General features: G+C 45.0%; 1 protein-coding gene across 7 annotated transcripts in view; it reads right to left on the reverse strand.

Moving 5' to 3' along the window:
* Nucleotides 1-21249, reverse strand: part of KIF1B (kinesin family member 1B) — a 139689-nt gene that overhangs the window by 94768 nt on the left and 23672 nt on the right. For all 7 annotated transcript variants that reach the window (XM_061600568.1, XM_061600567.1, XM_061600569.1 and 4 more), the window contains exon 3: nucleotides 3808-3884. In XM_061600568.1, the coding sequence (XP_061456552.1) occupies nucleotides 3808-3884 (77 nt within the window). The remainder of the gene's footprint in view (nucleotides 1-3807; nucleotides 3885-21249) is intronic.

The raw sequence follows: 21249 nt of genomic DNA on the forward strand, positions 1-21249 counted from the left end.
GCCCTCATGGTACAAGTGTCTCCCTCACACCTTTAAGTATAGATTAGAATTGCGTAAGACAACCTTGGTATCCAGGTGATAGCAGTGGCTGCTGAACTTGTTAATTTTCTGGAGCCCTGCATTTGCTGGTGCTTTATGTTTCAGAGCCTTCCTTCTGATTTCAGCTCCAAACCCCTACCAGTCTTGAATTAACCAGCTTGTGCAGCTGTCCAAGCAGACTTCCCCAACTGTTTTATTAAAAGCTTCTTGCTAATTTGTAGTGCAAAGGAAGAACCTTGTCGCAAGTAGATATCTTCCGCAAGTTAGCAAGCGGACAAGCAGGACTAGAAGAAGCGAAAAGGAGCCCAAGTTGTTTGCTTGATTTGCTTGGTCCCCTTTATCACACCCAGAAGTATTGGGGGAGTCCACGATGCAAACCTCAGTCACCTTTTGAGGCACCTGAACTGAAGAACGTGAGGGGGGCAACTGGGCAGCTAGGCCAAATGCATGAACTGTTGAAATACTTGCAGAGGAGAGAGGGAAATACACCGTTGTAGAAGACATGCTGTTACTGCAGCTTACAGGGTTATCAGTTTCTGTGCATTATGGGGACAGTCTTGTTCACAAGTCACGATAAGCCATGCTTTACATGAACAAGCTGGTGTGTGTTGTCACAATTTGGTCCTCCCCTGGTGTCAATTATAACAAAAAACCAGAGAGGCTTAGCTTCCCGTTACATCCGAACCTAGGAGTGTGGTTTGTTTCTCCCTAACAAGCCACAGTCAACTAACCAACTGTAAACCATGGTTGGTTGGTGGCTAAACTATGGCTTATTCAACCATGTGTGAACCCTGCCCTGTGATTGTATTGTTTGTTTACTGACAAAAAACCATGATCTGAATTCATGATTTATTACTGGCTTATGAAGCTTGGTTTGCTTTAACCAGGGCTTGGCCTTACCTGCAAACTCAGCACCCTTCCTTAACCATGATTTGTTTGGCTACCCTACCCCAGATATCCACCAACACTGGAAAACAAACCAAGCTTTGAAGAAATAAGTCATGGTTTGCTTATTCGTAGGACAACTTCTTGTTAACTTGTGGTTTGTTAAATTACATGGCTTAAAACAATGACTCAGTGTTATGTATTGTTAACCCTGTCTTGTTAGGATACAATAAACCACAATCCCGGGGTTGGACATAATGGAAAGACAAGCTTAATAGCAGCTTCCTGCTTTGTTTCTACCACTCAGGTTAGGGGAGGAGTGAAGTGGAGAGACTGGCCAGAATGCACTATCATGTTGGTCATGCACAAGAAACCCTGAGAAGCCTGAAAGCCTGGCTATCGCACCATATGTGAGGCTCCAGTGTATGAATCCTCACTGCCAAACACTTGCAATAAGCCATCTACAGTGCTACCGAGCATATGAAAAATAGCTCTCGCTCTTTCCCTACTACCCTGACCAGCCCCACCATTTGTCTAGGGGCAGCCAGCTTGCATGGGCTCCAATTCCAACCTCAAATAAGCATCCCTTTAGTACTTCACAATAAAATAAAATATCATGGACATCAGAGGAGAAGCCAGTGCTAGATGCTTAGATTTTATTTTTAAAACGGGGCAACTGTGTTTCCCAATGTCACTGAGGAAAGATAAAGCACAGGCTTCAGAGAGCAAGCACGTTCAAAGGGGGGGAAATAATGCTATTTCTTTAAAAGAAGACGCTTCCAAGCATGACATAATCTGCAGCATCAGCTGACAAGCAGAACATTTTCCTGTTCAAGGAATAAGTGGAGCAGATTAACCCTAAACAAGATGACTGTCCTGCCATGCTCTCGGTGGAAAAAGAAGATACTACTCAATTAAGAGAAGCAGGGGGGGGGAGTCAGAGAAAGAGAACACAAACTACACATATAGATGCAGGAGTATATGAATCAGGAGCTTAATTTTAAATGCCTGCTTGCCAACAGCCTAGAAAGGTAGCCCTGTATGATGATTTCCATACTGCAACGGTGGTGCCAGGAGGGCAAGAGAGTCAGTTACCAAGCCCATCTAAATGAGCTCAGAGCAAGAGGGGAGGGTCCAGCCAGAGGCTTTCCTGCTCTTGGCCACTAGACTAGCTCCTGTTTCACAGTCTTGGCACCCACACAGCAGTGGGTCCACACCACTGCTTTCATTTTAAACACAGCAGCCTTAAAAGAAGGGGAGGAAAGAGCCAGGAATTAGGAGTTGTATCTTTGGGGAGGGCAGGCAAGGACACTTCCCTGGTACTATCCTATTTGAGGGGGCATTAAAACACAACTCTTTAAAGGCACATGCAGGTGGGCTGGGAAGGCAGAAGCCCCCGCGAGCCCCCCCTGCTCTGCCACACAAGGCTGCCCTCTACCTGTCATGGGATACACAGCCAGCCTGGGCCCAAGCAAAGGACCAGGACCATTTTTTTATTAAAACGTAAAACCTCCTTAGATTGTTTGGCCTTCTGAAGAAACTTCAAAACTCGTCATCTCACTGGGATGACCTGAGGCAAGGGCTTGATGGCTAGTGTTTCGTTTTTGTGAAACCTGTTTTTCCCTATTAATTTGTTTCATATAATACGGGGGTGGGGAACCATGTTCAAGCCAAGGACCGCATGACCTTCTGGGCAACCTTCCGAGGGCCACATGCTAGCAGCGGGCTGGGCCTAGAGATGTGGAGGCCTGGAAAAAATAGATCCAGTTTTTTCTCCAGCTTTCACATCTCTAGCGGAGCCAGAAGCAAAAGTGAGTGAAGTAACAAATGTACAATTTACCTTTGTTCAGGGGGCTAGTCTTGATACCTCCCCCCCCCTCTCTCTAGGCAAGCAAGAGGCATCATCGCAGTTCAGGGACACATTCTACCCAGGTAAAAACACTCAAGGATTATGTGAAGCAGGACCGGTAAGGGGTGTGGCTTGGGGAGAGGGGGTGTGGCCTAGAAAGAGTCCCGTGGGCCAGACAGAGAGGCCGGGAGGGCCACATTTGGCTCTTGGGCCTGAGGTTCCCCACCCCTCCCGCAGAAGAACAGAATGGCTGTTTCAAGGCTTCTTTGCTTAGGATGCAGAGTTTAAAGAACAACAACAAAAAATACTCTTCACAACTTTGATTCTTCTGAATTGCAAGCCAACCGAACTCAGTGGCTAGTAAACTGGGCTACCATGCACCTTCCTCCTGGACAAAAATCCATTATCAAAGCTAAGATCTTTTGGGAATAGGAAGAGTCCTTTGTCACCCACTCCGACATGTAAGAAGACTGCAGAGCAGCCACAGCTAAGGCTGACAATGACTGGAAGTCAGCAAGACTTCGGCTTCTACAAGGGATGGAGGGGGCCCTCAGGGCTTGGAGGAGAGGGTGTTTTATGGCTTTCCCAGTGGGGATGGAGCAGAGAAGCAGAAGATACTGCCCTGACCTCCTAATAAGCCAGGAGATTAAAACTCATCTTTCACCAAGCCAGAAATACTCTTTAAAGGAAGATATTCCTTTCCAAACAATAAATAAATAAATATTCACAGTAGGAAAGTGTTCACTGTTCAAATTCCATTCCCTAGCTACTTGGACCAACCCCTCTCCTCTGTCATCTCTGCACACACTTGTTCTTCACCGCCTGGAATTTAATCTTCCTGAACCCCATGATGGAAAAAAGCAGCTAAACTTGCACCAACAGGAAACTTCAAGGGCTAAAATCACAATACTGTCAAAGGAGGAAAGCAGCTGCTTGGAGTGGGGGCACACAGAGTGTCCGGTCACCAGCTGGACAGGCTTGGATTCCACCTTTAGAAGGGGACTGTGCTACAAAAGAAAAATCAATGCTCTTACCGATGTGTGAGACCAGTAGGAGTAGTCAAAGCTGAAGGATTTTGGTGCTTCCTTAGGATTCTTTGGGTTGAGAATACCTAGAAAAAATAAAACAAATAAATGCATATTCAGTACCCAAGAACTCTAGGAAAAGCCAGGGACAGATGTTACATTAAACCAGCCTTCCCCAATATGGTGCCCTCTAGACGTTTCTGGACATAACTCCCATCATTCCTGGCTGGGGCTGATGGGAGTTGAAGTCTCAGCAATATATGAAAGGGGAGGCTACACTAAACCATAGTTTCAAGTTGGCTTGTTTCAAACAAACCACAGTTAACATTAACCACAGACCCTATTCTGTCACTGAACTCAAAAACATTCATACGTGTCTCTTACATTACCCTCCACATGTTGCTGAATTACAATTTCCATCATCCCTAGCCATTGGTCATGCTTGCTAGCTCTGATGGGAGTTGTAGTTCAGCATAAACTGGAGTGCAAAAGGTTCCCCTCTCTGGTTTTAAATCATCATACACCTGCCAGGGGTCACTTGCAACAAACGACAGGTTAGAAATATTTTTTTAAAATACATGGCTCAGAAGGCAGCTGTTCAACAGGTACTCTTTGAAACAGGTCAAGGAAAGCTGAAAAAAATTGAAATGGACTGCCTTCAAGTTGATCCCGACTTATGGTGATCCTCTGAAGAGGGTTTTCATAGTAAGCGGTATTCAGAGGGGGTTTACCATTGCCTTTGTTTGAGGCTGAGAGGCAGTGACTGGCCCAAGGTCACCCAGTGAGCTTCATGGCTGTGTGGGGATTCGAACCCTGGTCTCCCAGGTCGTAGTCCGACACTCTAACCACTACACCACACTGGCTCTCTCAAGGAAAGCTAGGCCTACTCATAATGGGCTTGCATATACATAGCTACAACTTAAGAAATTCACAGCCACAGACCCAAACAATCTTGCCTTTGGACTAGTGAGATCTAGAGGAGGGAAAAGAGGCAAAGAGAAGGATCTTCCTTTGAAATATAAACACATACACAAAAGCTCAAGGCGCATCAGTGATGAAAAGCCCAAGGGCTCCTGGGAATTTCACAGCAGGACCCATTCAAGACTATTTTGAAACACATGCACAGTAGGAAGATAAAAAGACTCGTGGCCTACGGATTTGCTTTCAGAGGCTTGAGATTCTACAGAGCACTGAGGGATGCTATGAAAAGAGCCTGAAGATGAAATAAGGAATGAAGCATTGGAATGACATGTTAAAACGTTCTCCTGCAAATACAAGTAGACACAGAGCCCACACAGAGATTTTAATAGAACTGATTTTTAGTGAGTGAGTGAGTGAGTGAGTGAGTGAGTGAGTGAGTGAGTGAGTGAGTGAGTGAGTGAGTGAGTGAGTGAGTGAGTGAGTGAGTGAGTGAGTGAGTGAGTGAGTGAGTGAGTGAGTGAGTGAGTGAGTGAGTGAGAGAGAGAGAGAGAGAGAGAGAGAGAGAGAGAGCTAGCCAAAACCCTGTGTAAAACCCACCTCTTTTCCCCTAATTCCAAGGAGACCCATGTTTTACCCTCTGACCACAGCAATAAAGGTTTTAGGAGACCCTATGGTCTGGGCTGCCCATCAGCCAGTTACAAGGGCTATGAAAGGGGAAATGGAAGCAAGGAATAGTCAACACAGAATCCATCAGGGCTACACACTTATCTATCTCTCCAATCAGACATCCTGCAGAAACAATTAGGCGATCTCTAAATATTTTCTGACCATGCGCCACGCCCAACAAAGAAAGGCAGACAGGGATTGGTTTGGCTTGGTTCAGACGTTAATGGCAAAACTACAATTTGCACCAACTGTAGTTCAAATGTTTAATTCATTTGTCTTCCAGATGGACAAGCAAATCACCCTGTGTGTGCGCGTGCATGCGTGCATGCATACGCACGCATGACTTCCTTCCCCCATTCCACTTCCTTGAGAATTGCCAAATGCTGCCCCCAAACACTGGCCTCTGAGGGTGGGGCAACATGCCAACTGAGTCAGTCAGTCCAGATGTTATGTCAAGGCACTGCTTGCCCCAACTGTGGTTTGCAAGCTAGTCTGAAAATCACAGTTTCGGTTTCTGGTTTGGTGGCCACTCAAAGACCACGGTTTGTCATAGGATGTTGGCTCAGGCACCACCACCATTGGTTTGGGGTCACACCTAAAACCATTTCTCCAAGTCCTTTCCCTAAGTGAGCCTGCACCTCGCTCTCTTTCCCAATCAAGATGGATGAACCCGGTGATGCTTGAATGACGTTGGACCATCCTATGGATATCTGGGTCAAGAAGCACATGGTATGCTCCTCACAGATGGACTTCAGGACGGGATGACAGAAATAAAACAGGGGATACTTTCTGTACATTTCGAGCAGTCTCCTACTCCATCTTGGGACGGGCATTTTGTATCCTGCAGATGGCAGCAAATTAAGGAGAGGTGAGGTTGGGTGGGGGGAAGAGACCCTGATCCCTTACGACAGGAACATGGGAAGCTCCCTTATACAGAGTCAGACCCATCTAGTTCAGTACTGTCCACCCTGACTGGCAGTGGCTCGCCAGGGTTTCAGACAGGAGATGTTTCTAGGAGATGCAGAGGATTGAACCTGGGCCCATCTGCATGCAAAGCAAGTGCTTTGCCCTTGAGCTACCATCCTTCCCCCTGCATTCTGCCTTCACATAGCTATCTAGCAGCACTGCATGCAACTACTCTACAATATAGCACAGATGCCTTGAACGGAACTGTTCTCTCAGGCCTTGGAAAGGGAAGGGGACCTGTGTGTGTGTGTGGGGGGGGTAACTGCTTGGCGTGAAAATAGCAACTGTTGCTATTGCACCTCTCTCCTTGCCAACCACGCACTTAATGGATTTGCCGTCTGCCAGCGCTCCTGACTAGCGAATGCAACAGCCAGGCAAAAGCCAAGGCTTGATCTCGCTTGCACCAAAGGCCGCCATCACGTGGAGAGAAGACACACGCTTTGGACAGCAACGAGGGCATCAACACAAGCTACTAAATAAAAACACAGAACTGGTAACCCAAGCAATCCCACAAGCTGTAACAAGGGTCACAGCAAATATATACTTACAGTATATACTTACACACTTTGACCAGCTCTAAAAACAGGAAATGCCCAAACGCATATTTTCAACTCTCCCTAGTTCCAGCACTTTTTGTCCTCATTAATTCATAAGCAGCTCATCAATTACAACCGCAGAGGGATTAAGGAAATGGCAGACAGAGAAGCAACCTCCGACGCAGAGTTTAGAGAGGTATTCATACAAAAGCTACTGTCAGCACTTAGCACTTATATGAAGGGGCTGATATCATATCCTGCCTGCCATGGCTTTAAGACCCAGCAGAGACACCTGGGCTGGGGGGAATAGTGCCAGCTAGGAAAGGGCCATGGCTCAGTAGCAGAGCGTCTGCGTTGCACGCAGAAGGTCCCAGGTTCAATCCCTGGCATCTCCAGGTGGGACCGGGAATCTTCCCTCTCTGAAACGCTGGTGAGCGGGTGCCAGTCAGTGTAGACAACACTGAGCGAGATGGACCAATGGTCTGACTTCCTGTGTTCCTAAGTAAGCTCATCTACCTAGAGCCACACTCTAGTCACCAGAAGAGAGGATCTTGCAACAATGAGGGGCTTTGCTATTGTTATTGTCCATCGCTACTTCCAAGCACTAGCCGATTGCAGCAAAAAGAAAGTACTGTGGCGCCTTTAGTGTTGTCACCCTGTTGCTCCAGCTGTACACAGTCAATGGGCCTGTCATGTATATATTTAAGCTTCACACAGAATTGTCACCAACTGCACCTTGGGCGTTTGTGCAAGCGAGGGTAACCCCTTTAAGCATTTGATGACGAGGGCTGAGGCCCACAAGGCTGTATGCCACATAGTCAATCTGTCCATCTTTAAGGTGGGACACACCCAAGCAAGTGAATGCATTTTGCTGGCCTCCCTCCAGAGGAGGCTGCTCCACTGGGGCAAAAGGGGCAGCGCCTCAGCATGACCCAACCTGCCTGCGCTCTCTCTTACAACCAGCGCAGGGGGCGGCCCCGTCTGTCAGCTTCCTCCTCCTCAGTCTCAGGTGCTGCCTTGTACACCTCAGCAGGGAGGAGGACGGGGACAAAACTCAAACAAGTCAGCTCTACCTGTCACTGCCTCTGGCTCCGCCTACTGTTGGGCCCCCCGCCTTCCACCCTGCCAGTCCCAATCAGCACCTGCCTCCACTGCCTCCCTCCTATGCCTTTTACTATACAGAGAAACAGAGCACCGCCACGCTGAAAAATCACCACTTGACCAGGATAACATCCTCTGATTTTCAATGTCTGCCGATGGTTCCTTCTGCCCCTTTGCAACTGTGTTTATGCCTGGGCAGCTGGTGGAGATCAGAAGGCTCTTGATGGCATTGCCTGGGCATCTCACAGCCAAGGAGTTGCTAAGCTGCCGTGGTATACCACGTATAGAGGTATACTGCATCTCCTCTATGTGTGCTGGCTTTCTCTACACCACCACGGCCAAGGTATGTTCATAGCTGCGACAGGCAGCCTTGGAACTTAGGCACCCCAGGCAGTTGCATGCAGCCACTGCTACTTCAAGGCAAACCAATTTTGTCAAGTTAACATGTAGGGTCCTTCGATAAACAGCCCTACTTGGCTTGAGGCAAGCCAATCTATTTGGCTGGCTTAGCTTTATGCTTTCGGGTGTAAGATACCCTGACATGCACATGCAAGAAAAAAAATACAACAGGGGGTATACATAAAGTACCTATTCTTTACCAGGGAGGCAATTATTTTGGGGCAGGAATTTAGAAGCACACATAAAGCAGTTAAAAATGCAACTGTTTTCACTCTGTAACCAAGCTGTATGTCCACCTCAAGAAAACATCCACTTTCCCCTCTGATAAGTCCATTTACTTTCCAACATTCTCAAGCAACGACCAATACGCCAGACCTTCCACTGGAATCCTAAGTATCTTCAGAAGATTGCAAGGTCAAAAGGGCAAAGTTATCTGGCTTACAAAGATTCTGGTTTGAGTCTCTTCACAAACCTTCAGTCCACCCTGCTGAAAGAGTCAACTTCTCTTTGCGCTGAACATCACATGGACCACAGAGAATTAATGGACTTAACAAAAAGTTTACTTTTCACATTAAACAGCTGTATGGATCAGCCCTGAGACTCTGGCTTTCAGAAAACAAGAAAGCTTACATGTATTGTTCATATTGGATAGGTAAGCCAGCTAACTGAAGTTGGAGATGCGAAGAGCCATGTTTGCTCTTTCATCCCTGTAGGAGAGAGAGAGAGAGAGGAAGGGAAAAGATGTTCCCACTCCCAAGGTGGGATGTGAAGAAGGGGAGGAGCAGGAAATGAGGTAAGCAACCTAAGAATATCAGTCTGACACTTGAAGGAAGGTTAGCACAGGTTAGGTCAGAAAGACAGTCTAGGCAAAAAAAAAAAAAGGAAGAAAGACAGTCTAGCCAAGCCTTTCCCAACTAGTGGGCCACCAGATGTTGTTGGACCACAATTCCCATCTTTCCTGACCACTGGCAATGCTGGCTGAGGCTGATGGGAGTTGTGGTCTAACAACACCTGGTGGCCCATTAGTTGGGAAAGGCTGGTCTAGGCAGTCTACTTTAACCCCTGCAAACCAAGTTGCATTCCAACTGTGTTCTCCCAAATGTCACTGGAATCCAATTACCATCAGCCTCAGCCAGCATGGCCAATAGTCAGGGACAACGGGAGTTCAGCCCCACAAAATCCCCACAATGAAGAACATCAAGCCATCAGTCACATGAAACCCCTGGAATGAGTCACACACATGACTAAGTCAGTGGGAAATGCCAGTCTGAATGCACCATTTTTTGAAGGACAGTCTCAGTATGCTGGGGGAATATAAACAGGAAGAGCACACTATCCTGTGGAGCAAAAGTAAAATACCCACAAAACTATAGTCGAGCATCCAGCAAAGATATGGTAACGATATCACTGTAATTATGGCACAGAACTGGTAAATCAGTGATGGCCCTACAAGCAGACAACGGCCTGGTTCACATGACACAGGAAGACACAGTATAGCTTGCCAGGACCACAGGAAGATATGGGCTCCTAGGAGGGGCTCACACCTCCTCTGTCCCTCCCTGTGCTTTGGAGGATGGCAGGTAAACCAATTCAAACCCAGAATTACGATTAAGGTCTCTCCTCAACCATGAATAGTAGCCAAGCTTTGCCTTGCGTTACACATTGTGGAGAAGGAGAAAACCTTAACCACAATCCTGGGTCTGGACGACATGCTAAGCCAAACCTTGGCTTAGCTGGCAAGCCTGGGGGAGCAAAGCAGTTCTGATCTTCTTCTTGGGAGCCACCGTATTCGCACTAAACCATGGTTTGGCTTAGCATTATGTGTCAATACGAGCAATGAGTTTCCAATCCCAGCCTGCAATCCTGGATGACTCCGAATTAGACCTACCCACATCCAGCCAGCTACGACAGAAGTTTTTATCTTGGAAGCACATAGCATTGGGCACAGCTAATTAACTCACCGGTAAAGTAGTTATGGCAGTTGATGCTGAAGGTTATAAAAATAGGAAGGCTTCCAAAAAGCAGCCCCTTGACTCATCTGCACACCTACAGAGAACCTTGGAAGTCACTTATTCTCAGTTTGCCATTTCTATGGTAACAAGCTACTTTCATTGAGAAAACAGACTCAGAAATGGGGCACTCATCTCCTCACGATGCACTGGCTTGCAGAGATATTTTAGATTTTCAAGGCTGCCAACTCTTTGGTTTCCAGGTTGACGCAGGAAGAGTCTCTTAAAGTGAGGGTTTTTTTGGAAAAAAAGTCATTAAAAAGTCATTCTACACCCCTAACACCACAGTCCATTCATGTCAAGGTTTGAAACATCCCAGAAACATTTTCAGGTAAGGATTAGCTTTTTAACTGAATTGCGTGCTTCACTGGGTTTGTGACAGGCAAGGTCCTGATCTAGAAGACAGAATGCCCATTTCCTAGCACAGTCCAGTCAAATTTGGTTTATCAATGACAACTCCTGTCATTCCTGGGCAGTGACCATACTTGCTGGGGCTGATGGGTGCTGCAGTTCAGCAACATCTGGATGGCCATAGGTTCCCCACACCTTCATGAAGATACATGGCAGTCAACACTGGGATACCAGCAGCCACCACAAAACAGAAGGTACCTGAAACAGGGAACAGCTGTGGGTTAACAGGCTGGAGGCCAGGTAGGCCCTCCCCACAATTTAATAGATTTCATCACTGCAACTCGGATAGCCCCTGTGAAAGCTATCATGGAACCACATTATGAACTCAAGATACAGACCGTTATTATGCGGGCGTCCCATTTTCCTTTCCCATCCTTCTCTGGATGCACGGCACTCCGGCTAATAATTTAATTACACATACCCTCGAAAAGGAGAGGCACAACAAGACAGGGGATAACAGCAAGGGCCCACGTTAACCGCTTGCTTGTTTTTAAAGCAGAAGAAATGTGTTTATCTGATATTTCAGAAGGCCCAAAGTGGCAATTAACTATTCTGTTTGCAAACCAACCCTCGCACGCTTTTGTGTTGCAGCTATAATTAGTTTCCATCATTGTGGCACTAACAGCAACTTTGAGCATCACGCCACCTGCTTCTGAGAACTCAATGGCTTTCAGCAGGGGCTTTCAGCAGTGCCATTTTATGCAACACTGACCGCTCTAGATGGGCCTTCGGTTGCCCAAAAAAGGGGGAGGGAACCATTATTGGATTTAAGTCCATTGATTCTAATGAGTGCACTTTGAATATAACTTAATTCAAGGGTTCCTGAACTGTGGTCCATTCATATTAATTTTTAATTTCATTTTTACTGCTCCTTTGATTTCTTGTATTGTACTATACTATACTTTCAATACCATAGCATGTTCTTGGCTTGAGACAAGGTTATTTATTTATTTATTTATTTATTTATTTATTTATTTATTTATTTATTTATTTATTTATTTATTTATTTCTTTCTTTCTTTCTATCTTTCTATCTTTCTATCTTTCTATCTTTCTATCTATCTATCTATCTATCTATCTATCTATCTATCTATCTACAGATTCTACTTATTTATTCATATATTTATGTCCTGCCTTTCATTCAAGGAGTTCAAAGTGGCATACTCCCAACCACCACCACCACCGCAATTCTCACAACAACCCCATGACGTAGGTTAGGCTGAGAGCCAGCGACTGGCCCAAAGTCACCTGGTGGGCTTCATGGTCAAGCATGGATTTGAAGCCTGGTCATCCCGGTCCTAGTCTAACACTCAAATCACCATACCACCACCACAAATCAAGACCAACAGAGACATTTGCTCATTGTCAATTATTTTCTTTTAAATCATATCTTTCCTCAGAAAAAAAGCTTACGTAAGGAGTCTGCAGGTATGCAAGACACTGAACATGAAACTATCCAGTGGAGCTCACTGCCATTAGAAAACTGTACAAACCATCTGAAACCAAGCAAAAGGCTTAACCTTTTCCTTGGATACCTGCAGGAACTGAAGCAAGGATGAGCTCCTTTCAATTTCATCTGTAGTCAAGAAGCCACTTATTTTTCACTATGGGTATCAGCAATCATCACCAGCAAGAGCTCAAACTGGAAGTCTTGGGAATGGAAAACATTCCGAAGCAGGACGTGCGAGTTTCCTCTCTCAAATACATTCCAATGCTGCCATCCGATCCTTTCTCAACAGTGATAAAATGCCACCTTCATCCTTCAGAGGCACATGTGTTCAACACAGATAATCTGAGTGTTGCCTGAACAGGCAAATCTGCAAAGAATCCAAGCACTCAAGTGTATGTATGCTTCTGGTGAATCTACTTTCCAACCACAAAAAGTAAACAGTATGCAAAAGGGCAAGACATCCATGCGCCACACCATTTTTCAACCACTAAATTATGCAGAGCTTGGATTTAATTTTTAATCATGCTGCCATTGCTGTTGCATAAGGCTGAGCCCTTGAGTTCTGTGCAACCGGCTGTTTTTTCCACTCAATAAAAAGACATGGGCCACCAAAAGGAACCAGAATTCAGCTCCTTCCGATGAAAGTGAAGAACGCTCATGGGTTTTAAAGCATGTAGAAAAACAGTAAGCTTGCGATTTGGGGTTGAGGGGGTTGCAGAAGCTTTTAAAATAATCCTTTGGTGGCACAGCCTGGCAAACGAAGCACTGGAATGGAGTGGCTCGAGTTCAAATCCCTCTTCAGCCAGGAGTTCGCTACAGCTGCGTACACACCATATATTTAAAGCTCATGGCTTCCCCCAAAGAATTCTGCGAACTGTATTGTACTCCTCACAGAGATACAGTCACCAGCACCCTTAACAAACCACAGTTCTTAGGATTCTTTGGGGGAAGTCATATGCTTTAAGCATATGATGTGTACACAGCCTAAGTGGGCTTCAGCCAAGTTTCACAAAATCTGCTCCTATTATGGCAAAAACCAGAATGCTGGCCTACTTCACAGGGTTGTACTCAACTCTCTCACTCTCTCACTCTCTCACTCTGTGTGTGTGTGTGAGAGAGAGAGAGAGAGAGTGAGAGAGAGAGAGAGAGAGAGAGAGGGAGACAGAGAGAGACAGAGAGAGACAGAGAGAGACAGAGAGAGAGAGAGAGAGTGAGTGAGTGAGTGAGTGAGTGAGTGAGTGAGTGAGTGAGTGAGTGAGTGAGTGAGTGAGTGAGTGAGTGAGTGAGTGAGTGAGTGAGTGAGTGAGTGAGTGAGTGAGTGAGTGAGTGAGTGAGTGAGAGAGAGAGAGAGAGAGAGAGAGAGAGAGAGAGAGAGAGAGAGAGAGAGAGAGAGAACTCAAGAGGAACTTTTTAAATTATCAGAGAGCGTTATTGTGGCATAAGATTTTATTATATTTATTTTATAAGAAGATTTATGTGGGTGTATGTATATAATACCACTTAAGACTTTTAAGCTCAAATTTATTTTAAATTAAAAATTGGTTTTACCTCAGTCTTCATCCAAAAAGACTCAAAGGCCAGCTTACAGATCGGCATAAAAACAAGGTAGTTCCTACCCTCAGGGTTACTATCTAAAAAGCATGACACAAAAAGGAAAGTGGGGGGGAAGAGGGGGACAACAAGCCAACCCAGGTACTCTTAAAGCTACCAAGTTCCCATAAAGGGCAGCTGGGATGAGTTGCATCCAATGTTGGTCCTACTCAAAGCAGACCCACAGAAATTAACGGGCATGGCTAAATTGGGTTTATTTATTTCAATGGGGTCCACTTTGAGCAAAACTTAGTTGGATACAACTCTCTATCTTTTGGTCCACTAAAGATCCTTAAGAAAAAGGGCTTTCAATTTCTGGTGCAAGCTACTACAAAACCAAAATAATCTCAAGGTCAAGGGAGGAAAAAAAGCTAGAAACAGATTATCCCATTAGCCATCAATTCAAGTCCAAAAACAATGGTGAAATGAACCCAACCACCCTCCCCACAGAGACATATGGAGACCCTAGCCCTGCATAGGACCAGTTAGCACAACAGCCTGACAAAGGGAGATGCATTTTGCTTTGTTCTGATCTAGGCTCTCCATTCACTTTGAGAAGCAGCTGTGGCATATGGCCTGGAGATGCAGCTGTAACATATGGCTAGACAGAAAGATGACCTTTTCTGGGATGAGAAAGAGAGAGTGCGCCCGCAAAGCAGACCCAGTTTACAAAAGGGATGGAATCACGCAGGGTGAAATTTGCAAGGGATTTTGAGCAGGTTACCTGCTGTCAGGCAGAGCAGTCAATTACACTGATCAGGAGTACTGGGCGTATCTTCCTAGAAAAATGTATAAATAAACCATCGCTAAAATGCTGATGCTGAATCAATAGCCTTTTCCAGAATACACAAGTCTCAATATCTGCAGATGTGCCATCAAAACAGCCACCGGTGGGTGGAGGTGAGAAAAAGTAGCTAAGAATCACCCACTGCCATCTACACAGTGCTTTGAAGACCCTGTGTTCAATGTCACTAGCAGGTCATCAAGCACATCACAAGTAGATTCCATTTTACAGATGAGGAATAGAGATGAAGAAATTAAGTTCTGTATCCAGCGTCACATGGTGAGTCAGTTGAATGGGTGGAATTTAAACACACGTCTCTCAGATCTATCAGCAAGGTAATCAGAATAGGACCAGGGAGATTCAAATCCACATTCCTCCAGGGAGTTCACTGGGGGGATCTTGGGCCAATTCCTGTCTCTCAACACCCCCAACTCTCTGTCTAAAGAAGTTATAATTTGATAAATATGAATGGCGAGAACATATTGGGTTGGATCCAGATGAAGAGTTGTATCCCACTAAGTCCAGCTCAGAGCAGACTCAATGAAATTAATGGACCCAAGTTACCTATGTCCATTAATTTCAATGGCTCTGCGCTGAATGGGACTAATACTGGATAAAACCCTAAAATAGCTGAGCTTAGATTTCCACTGAAATCAGCGGGATTTATTTTCAACTACCTTAGTCTGGGTGCAAGCTATCGCCTCCAGGATGCTCTGACTCACGCTCCTTGGGAACACCTGTTATATTTGACTGTGTACACACTGTACATTTAAGGCATGTTTAAGGCACATGACTTTTCCCAAAGAATCTTGGGAACTGTAGTGTACACCCCATATAGCTACAATTCCCAGCACCCTTAACAAACTACAGTTCCCAGGGTTCTTTGGGGGAAGCCCAGTGCTTCAAATGCACTGTGTACACACAGCCTTTGCAAAGGCACTAGAATGAAGGAGAAAGAACAAGACAGGGTGCATGAAAAGTTGCAGAACACACAACATCCAAATATACAAAACAAATTGGAAGAAATGCTAAATCGCACACTTTTTACTTGGAGCGAGGAGGAATATTTATTCCCCCCTCCCTTAAGGATATGACTAGAAAGTCTTGGACAAATTACAAAAATCTAATTAAAATAATCCGGAGGCAGAGTTCATATTACTCCAGAACAAATGCAGAGAAATGGACACTTCCTGGCTGTAGAATGGCACCCGCTCTCAAGTCAAGCAGTGCAGGCATTTTTCAAGTTATCTCAAAGAAAGAAAGCTGCATGGACACCCGCCTGGAATGGCTTAGAATGGCATCCAGCTGGATTTATTCCCCGACTTTAGGAATTGTAGTGCTGTACCAGGAGGGAGGGAAGGAGGCATGCAGAATAGGAGCAGGCAGGGGAGGAGAACAGGAGATTCAGAAGCTGCTGGAAAAGCTCTCATCCTCAGCTGCTCTCCCAAATCCAGTTGCTATAAATACTGACTCTGCAGCTGGCGTTTCAGCAGGGCAACATGTCTGCTCCTTGCGTTTGAGCCGCGCTCTCACTAAAAGCAGTGGGGCCCCCAACTCCATCTGAAGCCTTTAAACTCCCAACACACACTGAGGGGCCTAGAAAGCTGCCTTATACAGCGTCAGACCATTGGTCCATCTAGATGAATGTTGTCTACACTGACCGGCAGTGGCCTTCCAGAGTTTCAGAGCGGGGTTTCCCCCAGCCCTACCGAGAGATAATGGGGATTCAACCTCGGACTTTCTGCATGCAGAGCAGATGCTTTACCTCCAAGCTAAGGTTCTTTCCTACTTCAACAACGAGGGCCACTTTTATACAAGTTGCTACCCATGGAGAAATTCATTTCATATAGGAAACTGAAAATAGCTCCATGAAAGCACACGTATCTACCGCAGACACATTAATGAGCGACATGCAGGATTCATTAAGGCTTCCTGAATGGAAGGGCTTGCAGAGAGAGAGAGAGAGAGAGAGAGAGAGAGAGAGAAGAAAAAGGTTTGAGAATAGCAGTTTTTACAAGGACGGCAGGAGTCAAATCTTCACATTTGTACACATAGTTAAACAGATGTGCAAAACAACCAGCTGTATATTAAAGAAATTCTTGTTTCACATTTTGAAAACGGCAAATCCAGCACAGGATTCAGCTATCATCAGTATGATTATTCTGCAGCTAAAACAAGGCCAGCCACTTTTCACCAGCTCAAAGTAGAATCATAGAATTCATAGAATCATAGAGTTGGAAGGGGCCTTGTAGGCCATCGAGTCCAACCCCCTTTCACAGCAGGAAATCCACATCTAGAGCATCTCCCGCAGATAGCTGTCCAGCCTCTGCTTGAAGACATCCAGCGAAGGGGATCCCACCACCTCCCTAGGCAGTAGGTTCCATTCCCGAACCGCCCTTACTGTCAAGAACTTCCTTCTAATGTCCAATCTGAATCTACGCTCCTGCAACTTGAAACCATTAGACCTAGTCCTACCCTCTGGGGCAGCAGAGAACAAATCTGTACCCTCCTCTATGTGACAGCCCTTCAGGTACTTAAAGAGTGCAATCATGTCACCCCACAGCCTTCTCTTCACCAGACTGAACAAGCCAAGTTCCTCCAACCTTTCCTCATAAGACTTGTTCTCCATACTGCTCTAAAGAGCAGCTGCCCATAGAATGTCTTTGCTCAGAACACAATGTTTTACCCAGTTCTGGGAGAGCAGAGGGCCCAAGTCCAACTACTCTGTACAGTACTAAGCGAAGCAGCGAAATGTGCTAACAGTAGCTTGCAGAACCGCATCCGTCTCATGCGTCTTAAAAAAAAAAATAGAGCCAGCACCCTCTGGCTAATACATCCCTGCATGGCACTTTGCAAGCATCAATGATCAGCTGGTCATTGGGGCTTGCAAAGCACTATGAAACCGATGTCACTGTGGCATCAGGTGATTGACAGGTGGGTTACCCCACCCACTAGTCCCTGCCAAGGGTGTGAGAGATAAGGATGCAGTTTTCACTCCTGGGCTAAGCCATTCTCTGTTTGGTTTCTCTCAACAGTCACCAAAACAATACAAACACCATTTTTAAAAAGGTAAATACTACAAAAACAGAAAAAAATATCTTTTTCTCCCTGAAATTTTAGTCTTATTGGCCCATTGTAATGGCTTATCTTGAAGATTTTAGATGGCAGAGTTCCCTTTAAAGACAAAACATACTTGTGCAATCACTCAGCAGTTGAAACCATCTCTCATTAATTCTCCCACAGTATTTTTTGTCAGGGGTTACAGAAGGTATAATATATTCACTTAGGAAACATTTCTTGGTCAATTTTTAGAGTATCTTTCTTGAGAGGACCAAATAAATTTATTACTGCACAGATGACAAATATATGGCTGTTGCTGTGTCTCTTAGACCTGCTACAATGGTTAGTTCTTAAGCTTGTCTTTTTTTAAAAAAGGAACAATTGGCTTCAATGAGGTGATCTTTGATTTTGACGAACAAATAGCTCTTTCATCAAGGGCACAAGACACTAAATATATACTTCTCCAAACCTGCCACTCACTACATTCGCCATACTCATCACCGCTACAGATACTAAATATGTAAGAGAAACAAAGTTGGCTTGACCATGGTGTCTAAGTATATTGCACAACCACAGATAAAGTACAATTTGTCAAGCAAGTTCTGTCACCCTGTGGTTGAATCGAGATTATGGATTTTTAATCATGCTCCATGTGTTAATGAGCTTATCAGTGCCATGATGTCTGTCTTATCTCTAACACTGCCTTGTTAATTGGTCCCTATAACTAATTTGCTTTCAGGTAATCATCACTGGCTGCTCTTTTTTCAAATTTCATTTCCTGCTGACCTCATTCCCCTACATCCCCTTCCACCAATCATGTGCATATATCCTCGTCAATTTAAGTACAGCACTTCTTCCATCTGAAGAACTCTGATCCACAAACGCTTATCTATCCCATAATAAATGTGTTAGTCTTTAAGGTACAACAAGACTCTTTGTTGTTTAACTGTATAACTGTTGTTCCTCCCCAAAAAAAGTGAAAAACATTTTTTTCTTAACCTTAAAGAGCTATTTATTTATTTATTCAATTTATAAATTGATTTATTTTATTTATTTTATTTATAGAATTTTTATACCGCCCGACTAGCATAGCTCTCTGAGCGGTGTACAACAAATATGAATGAATACAATAAAATCACATAAATATATATTACAATAGGGCCCCGCATTACGGCGCTTCGCTTTACAGCGATTCGCTAATACAGCGGTCTCAATTAGACGCAATTAGACTAAAGCCCCACTCATACGGCACTTGTTCCACTTTTACAGCGGTTTTCGGGCATCGCACGCCATTCTATTCAATGAGTTCCGCTTTACAGCAGTTTTCACTTTACAACAGGGGTCTGGAACATAACCCGCCATATGAGTGGGGCCCTACTGTATGTTTTAATGAATGTTTTAAGAGTTTTCACTGTTCTTATTATAAACTTCTGTGATATATATATATGCTAATATATACAAATATAGGACCATAGGAAAACTGTCTTATAGAGTCAGACCACCTAGCTCAGAACTGTCAACACTGACTGGCAGTGGCTCTCCACGATTTCAGGCAGGACTCTTTCCCAGCCGTACCTAGAAACACTGGAGATTGAGCCTGGGACCTTTGTGATGTTCCTATATTAATGTATATATGGTAAGTGTTAGTTGTTTAGAAGATACATGGTAAGTGGAGTGAAAGAGGAGGGGGAGTGAATGGGCAGTAGAATGCGAGATGATTGGCTGAGTGTTTAAAATGGCTGAATGTATAAAAGGAAGAGTGAGAGTGGAATCTGGGGGGGAGAAGAGAACTGAGTGGGTTGCTTGGTGGGGTTTAGAGAGTTGTTTGCCAGGAGGGAGGTGGAGTTCGGATCAGCATTGAGTAAAACCATATGCTTATGTGCCTTAAGAAGAAATCTTGTTAATCTTGTTAGCTTTGTTATCTGTAATAAATACTTAATTTGGTTTACCAAAGGCCTGATCCTTGGCTGGGGTTTCACAGACCAGAAGGGAGGGTAAGGTAATGACCAAGGCTGAAGGGGAACTGTAACAAATGGTGGCAGCGGTGAAGAGAATAACAATACCAGTATTCAGAGTCTCTGGGAATACTAGTATTAGGACGTGACTGGTGGTTGCCTAGCAGGGGGATCTGTTGAGATCTATGCTAGAGCGGGGAGAGAAACCATAAGAGAGAGCAGTCCGGACTGGTGGAGTCCCTGGTGGTGATTAGTGACAGGCAGTAGCCACGCGCAGGTAGGAACCTGACAGGGAGAGCCAGGGAAGGATGCCTCACAACCTTCTGCATGCAAAGCAGATGCTCCAGCATCACCAGCTATATCCAAAATACTGAGCAATACGACCTAGCAATTAACAGTTGGGGAATGCTCAGATATGTTTTAACAAACATCTGATACATGCTGCAGCTAGTGCTTCCCAGATAACTGGGAGGGAGGGAGGGAGGGAGGGGGAGAGAGAGAGAGAGAGAGAGAGAGAGAGAGAGAGAGAATGCATGCATGCATGCATGCCAGAAATGGAGAAAACCATGTTCATGGAGAAAATCACGTTCAGTAGAGAGGCAGATACACACAAGCTTACCTTTCAGACAATGCATGAAACATCACTTGCCAAACCCATGCAGGAAACAGGCAAGCGGGAAGGTTAACAATTCAGTCTGGTTTACCTGGCCCTTCCCATCAATATGAACCAGTGATGCAACGGTGAATCAATTAATTGTTTAGAAGCATCCATTTTATTGCTTTTTAGTAACTGGCAAGTGTCTCAATGAAGCAGGTAGCAGATTTATTTTTTGAAACCCCTAAAAAATTACATCTCAAAGCTGCACACAGCAGGTGCCACCTTTGCCTCCTCACATGGAAGCATCATCTACAAAGAAACTGCACTTTTGCTATGGAACTATCATTTTTGTTTAAATGTGTATATGAGTAATCAACTAAGATTTTTTGAATCAGGTGACAACCCTACTATTTACCTACCCATCTTCCTCTTCTTCATAAGAAAGTAGGAAGCTGCCTTATCCTGAGTCAGACCGTTGATCCATCTAGCTCAGTATTATCTGCCTTAGCATGAGTCAGACCATTGGTCCATTTTGCTCAGTACTGTCTATCCACTGACAGGCAGCGGCTCTCCGGGGTTTCGGACAAAAAGTCTTCCCCAACCCTACCTGGAGTGGCAGGGATTGAACCCGAAACCTTCTGCGTGCAAAGCATGTGCCCCACCACTGAGCTGGGAGACTTCTATCCATCAAGAAAAGGCTGTGGTTCACTCCTTCACACTCCTTCAGCAAACCCCTTCCTAACGCACCCATGTTGTGCCACCAGATGCTACCGTTGTAAATCCCCATCCTTGTCTTTCCTAATGCACATTCTGAAGGCCTCTAAAGAGGGACTCCCCTACTTTAGATACTGTGCTACACTTGGAGCGTTCTGCTAATGGTACGGGTTCTCAAACCGTGGTCCGTGGACCACCACTGGTCCACAAGCTTCATTCTGGTGGTCCACAGCACGTCCACCTTAAATATTCATATTGATGTTTAACTGTATTTCTACTGCTTCTTTTACTT

This window comes from Rhineura floridana, chromosome 18 (assembly GCF_030035675.1).
Source record: "Rhineura floridana isolate rRhiFlo1 chromosome 18, rRhiFlo1.hap2, whole genome shotgun sequence".
NCBI classification, from domain to species: Eukaryota; Metazoa; Chordata; class Lepidosauria; order Squamata; family Rhineuridae; genus Rhineura; species Rhineura floridana.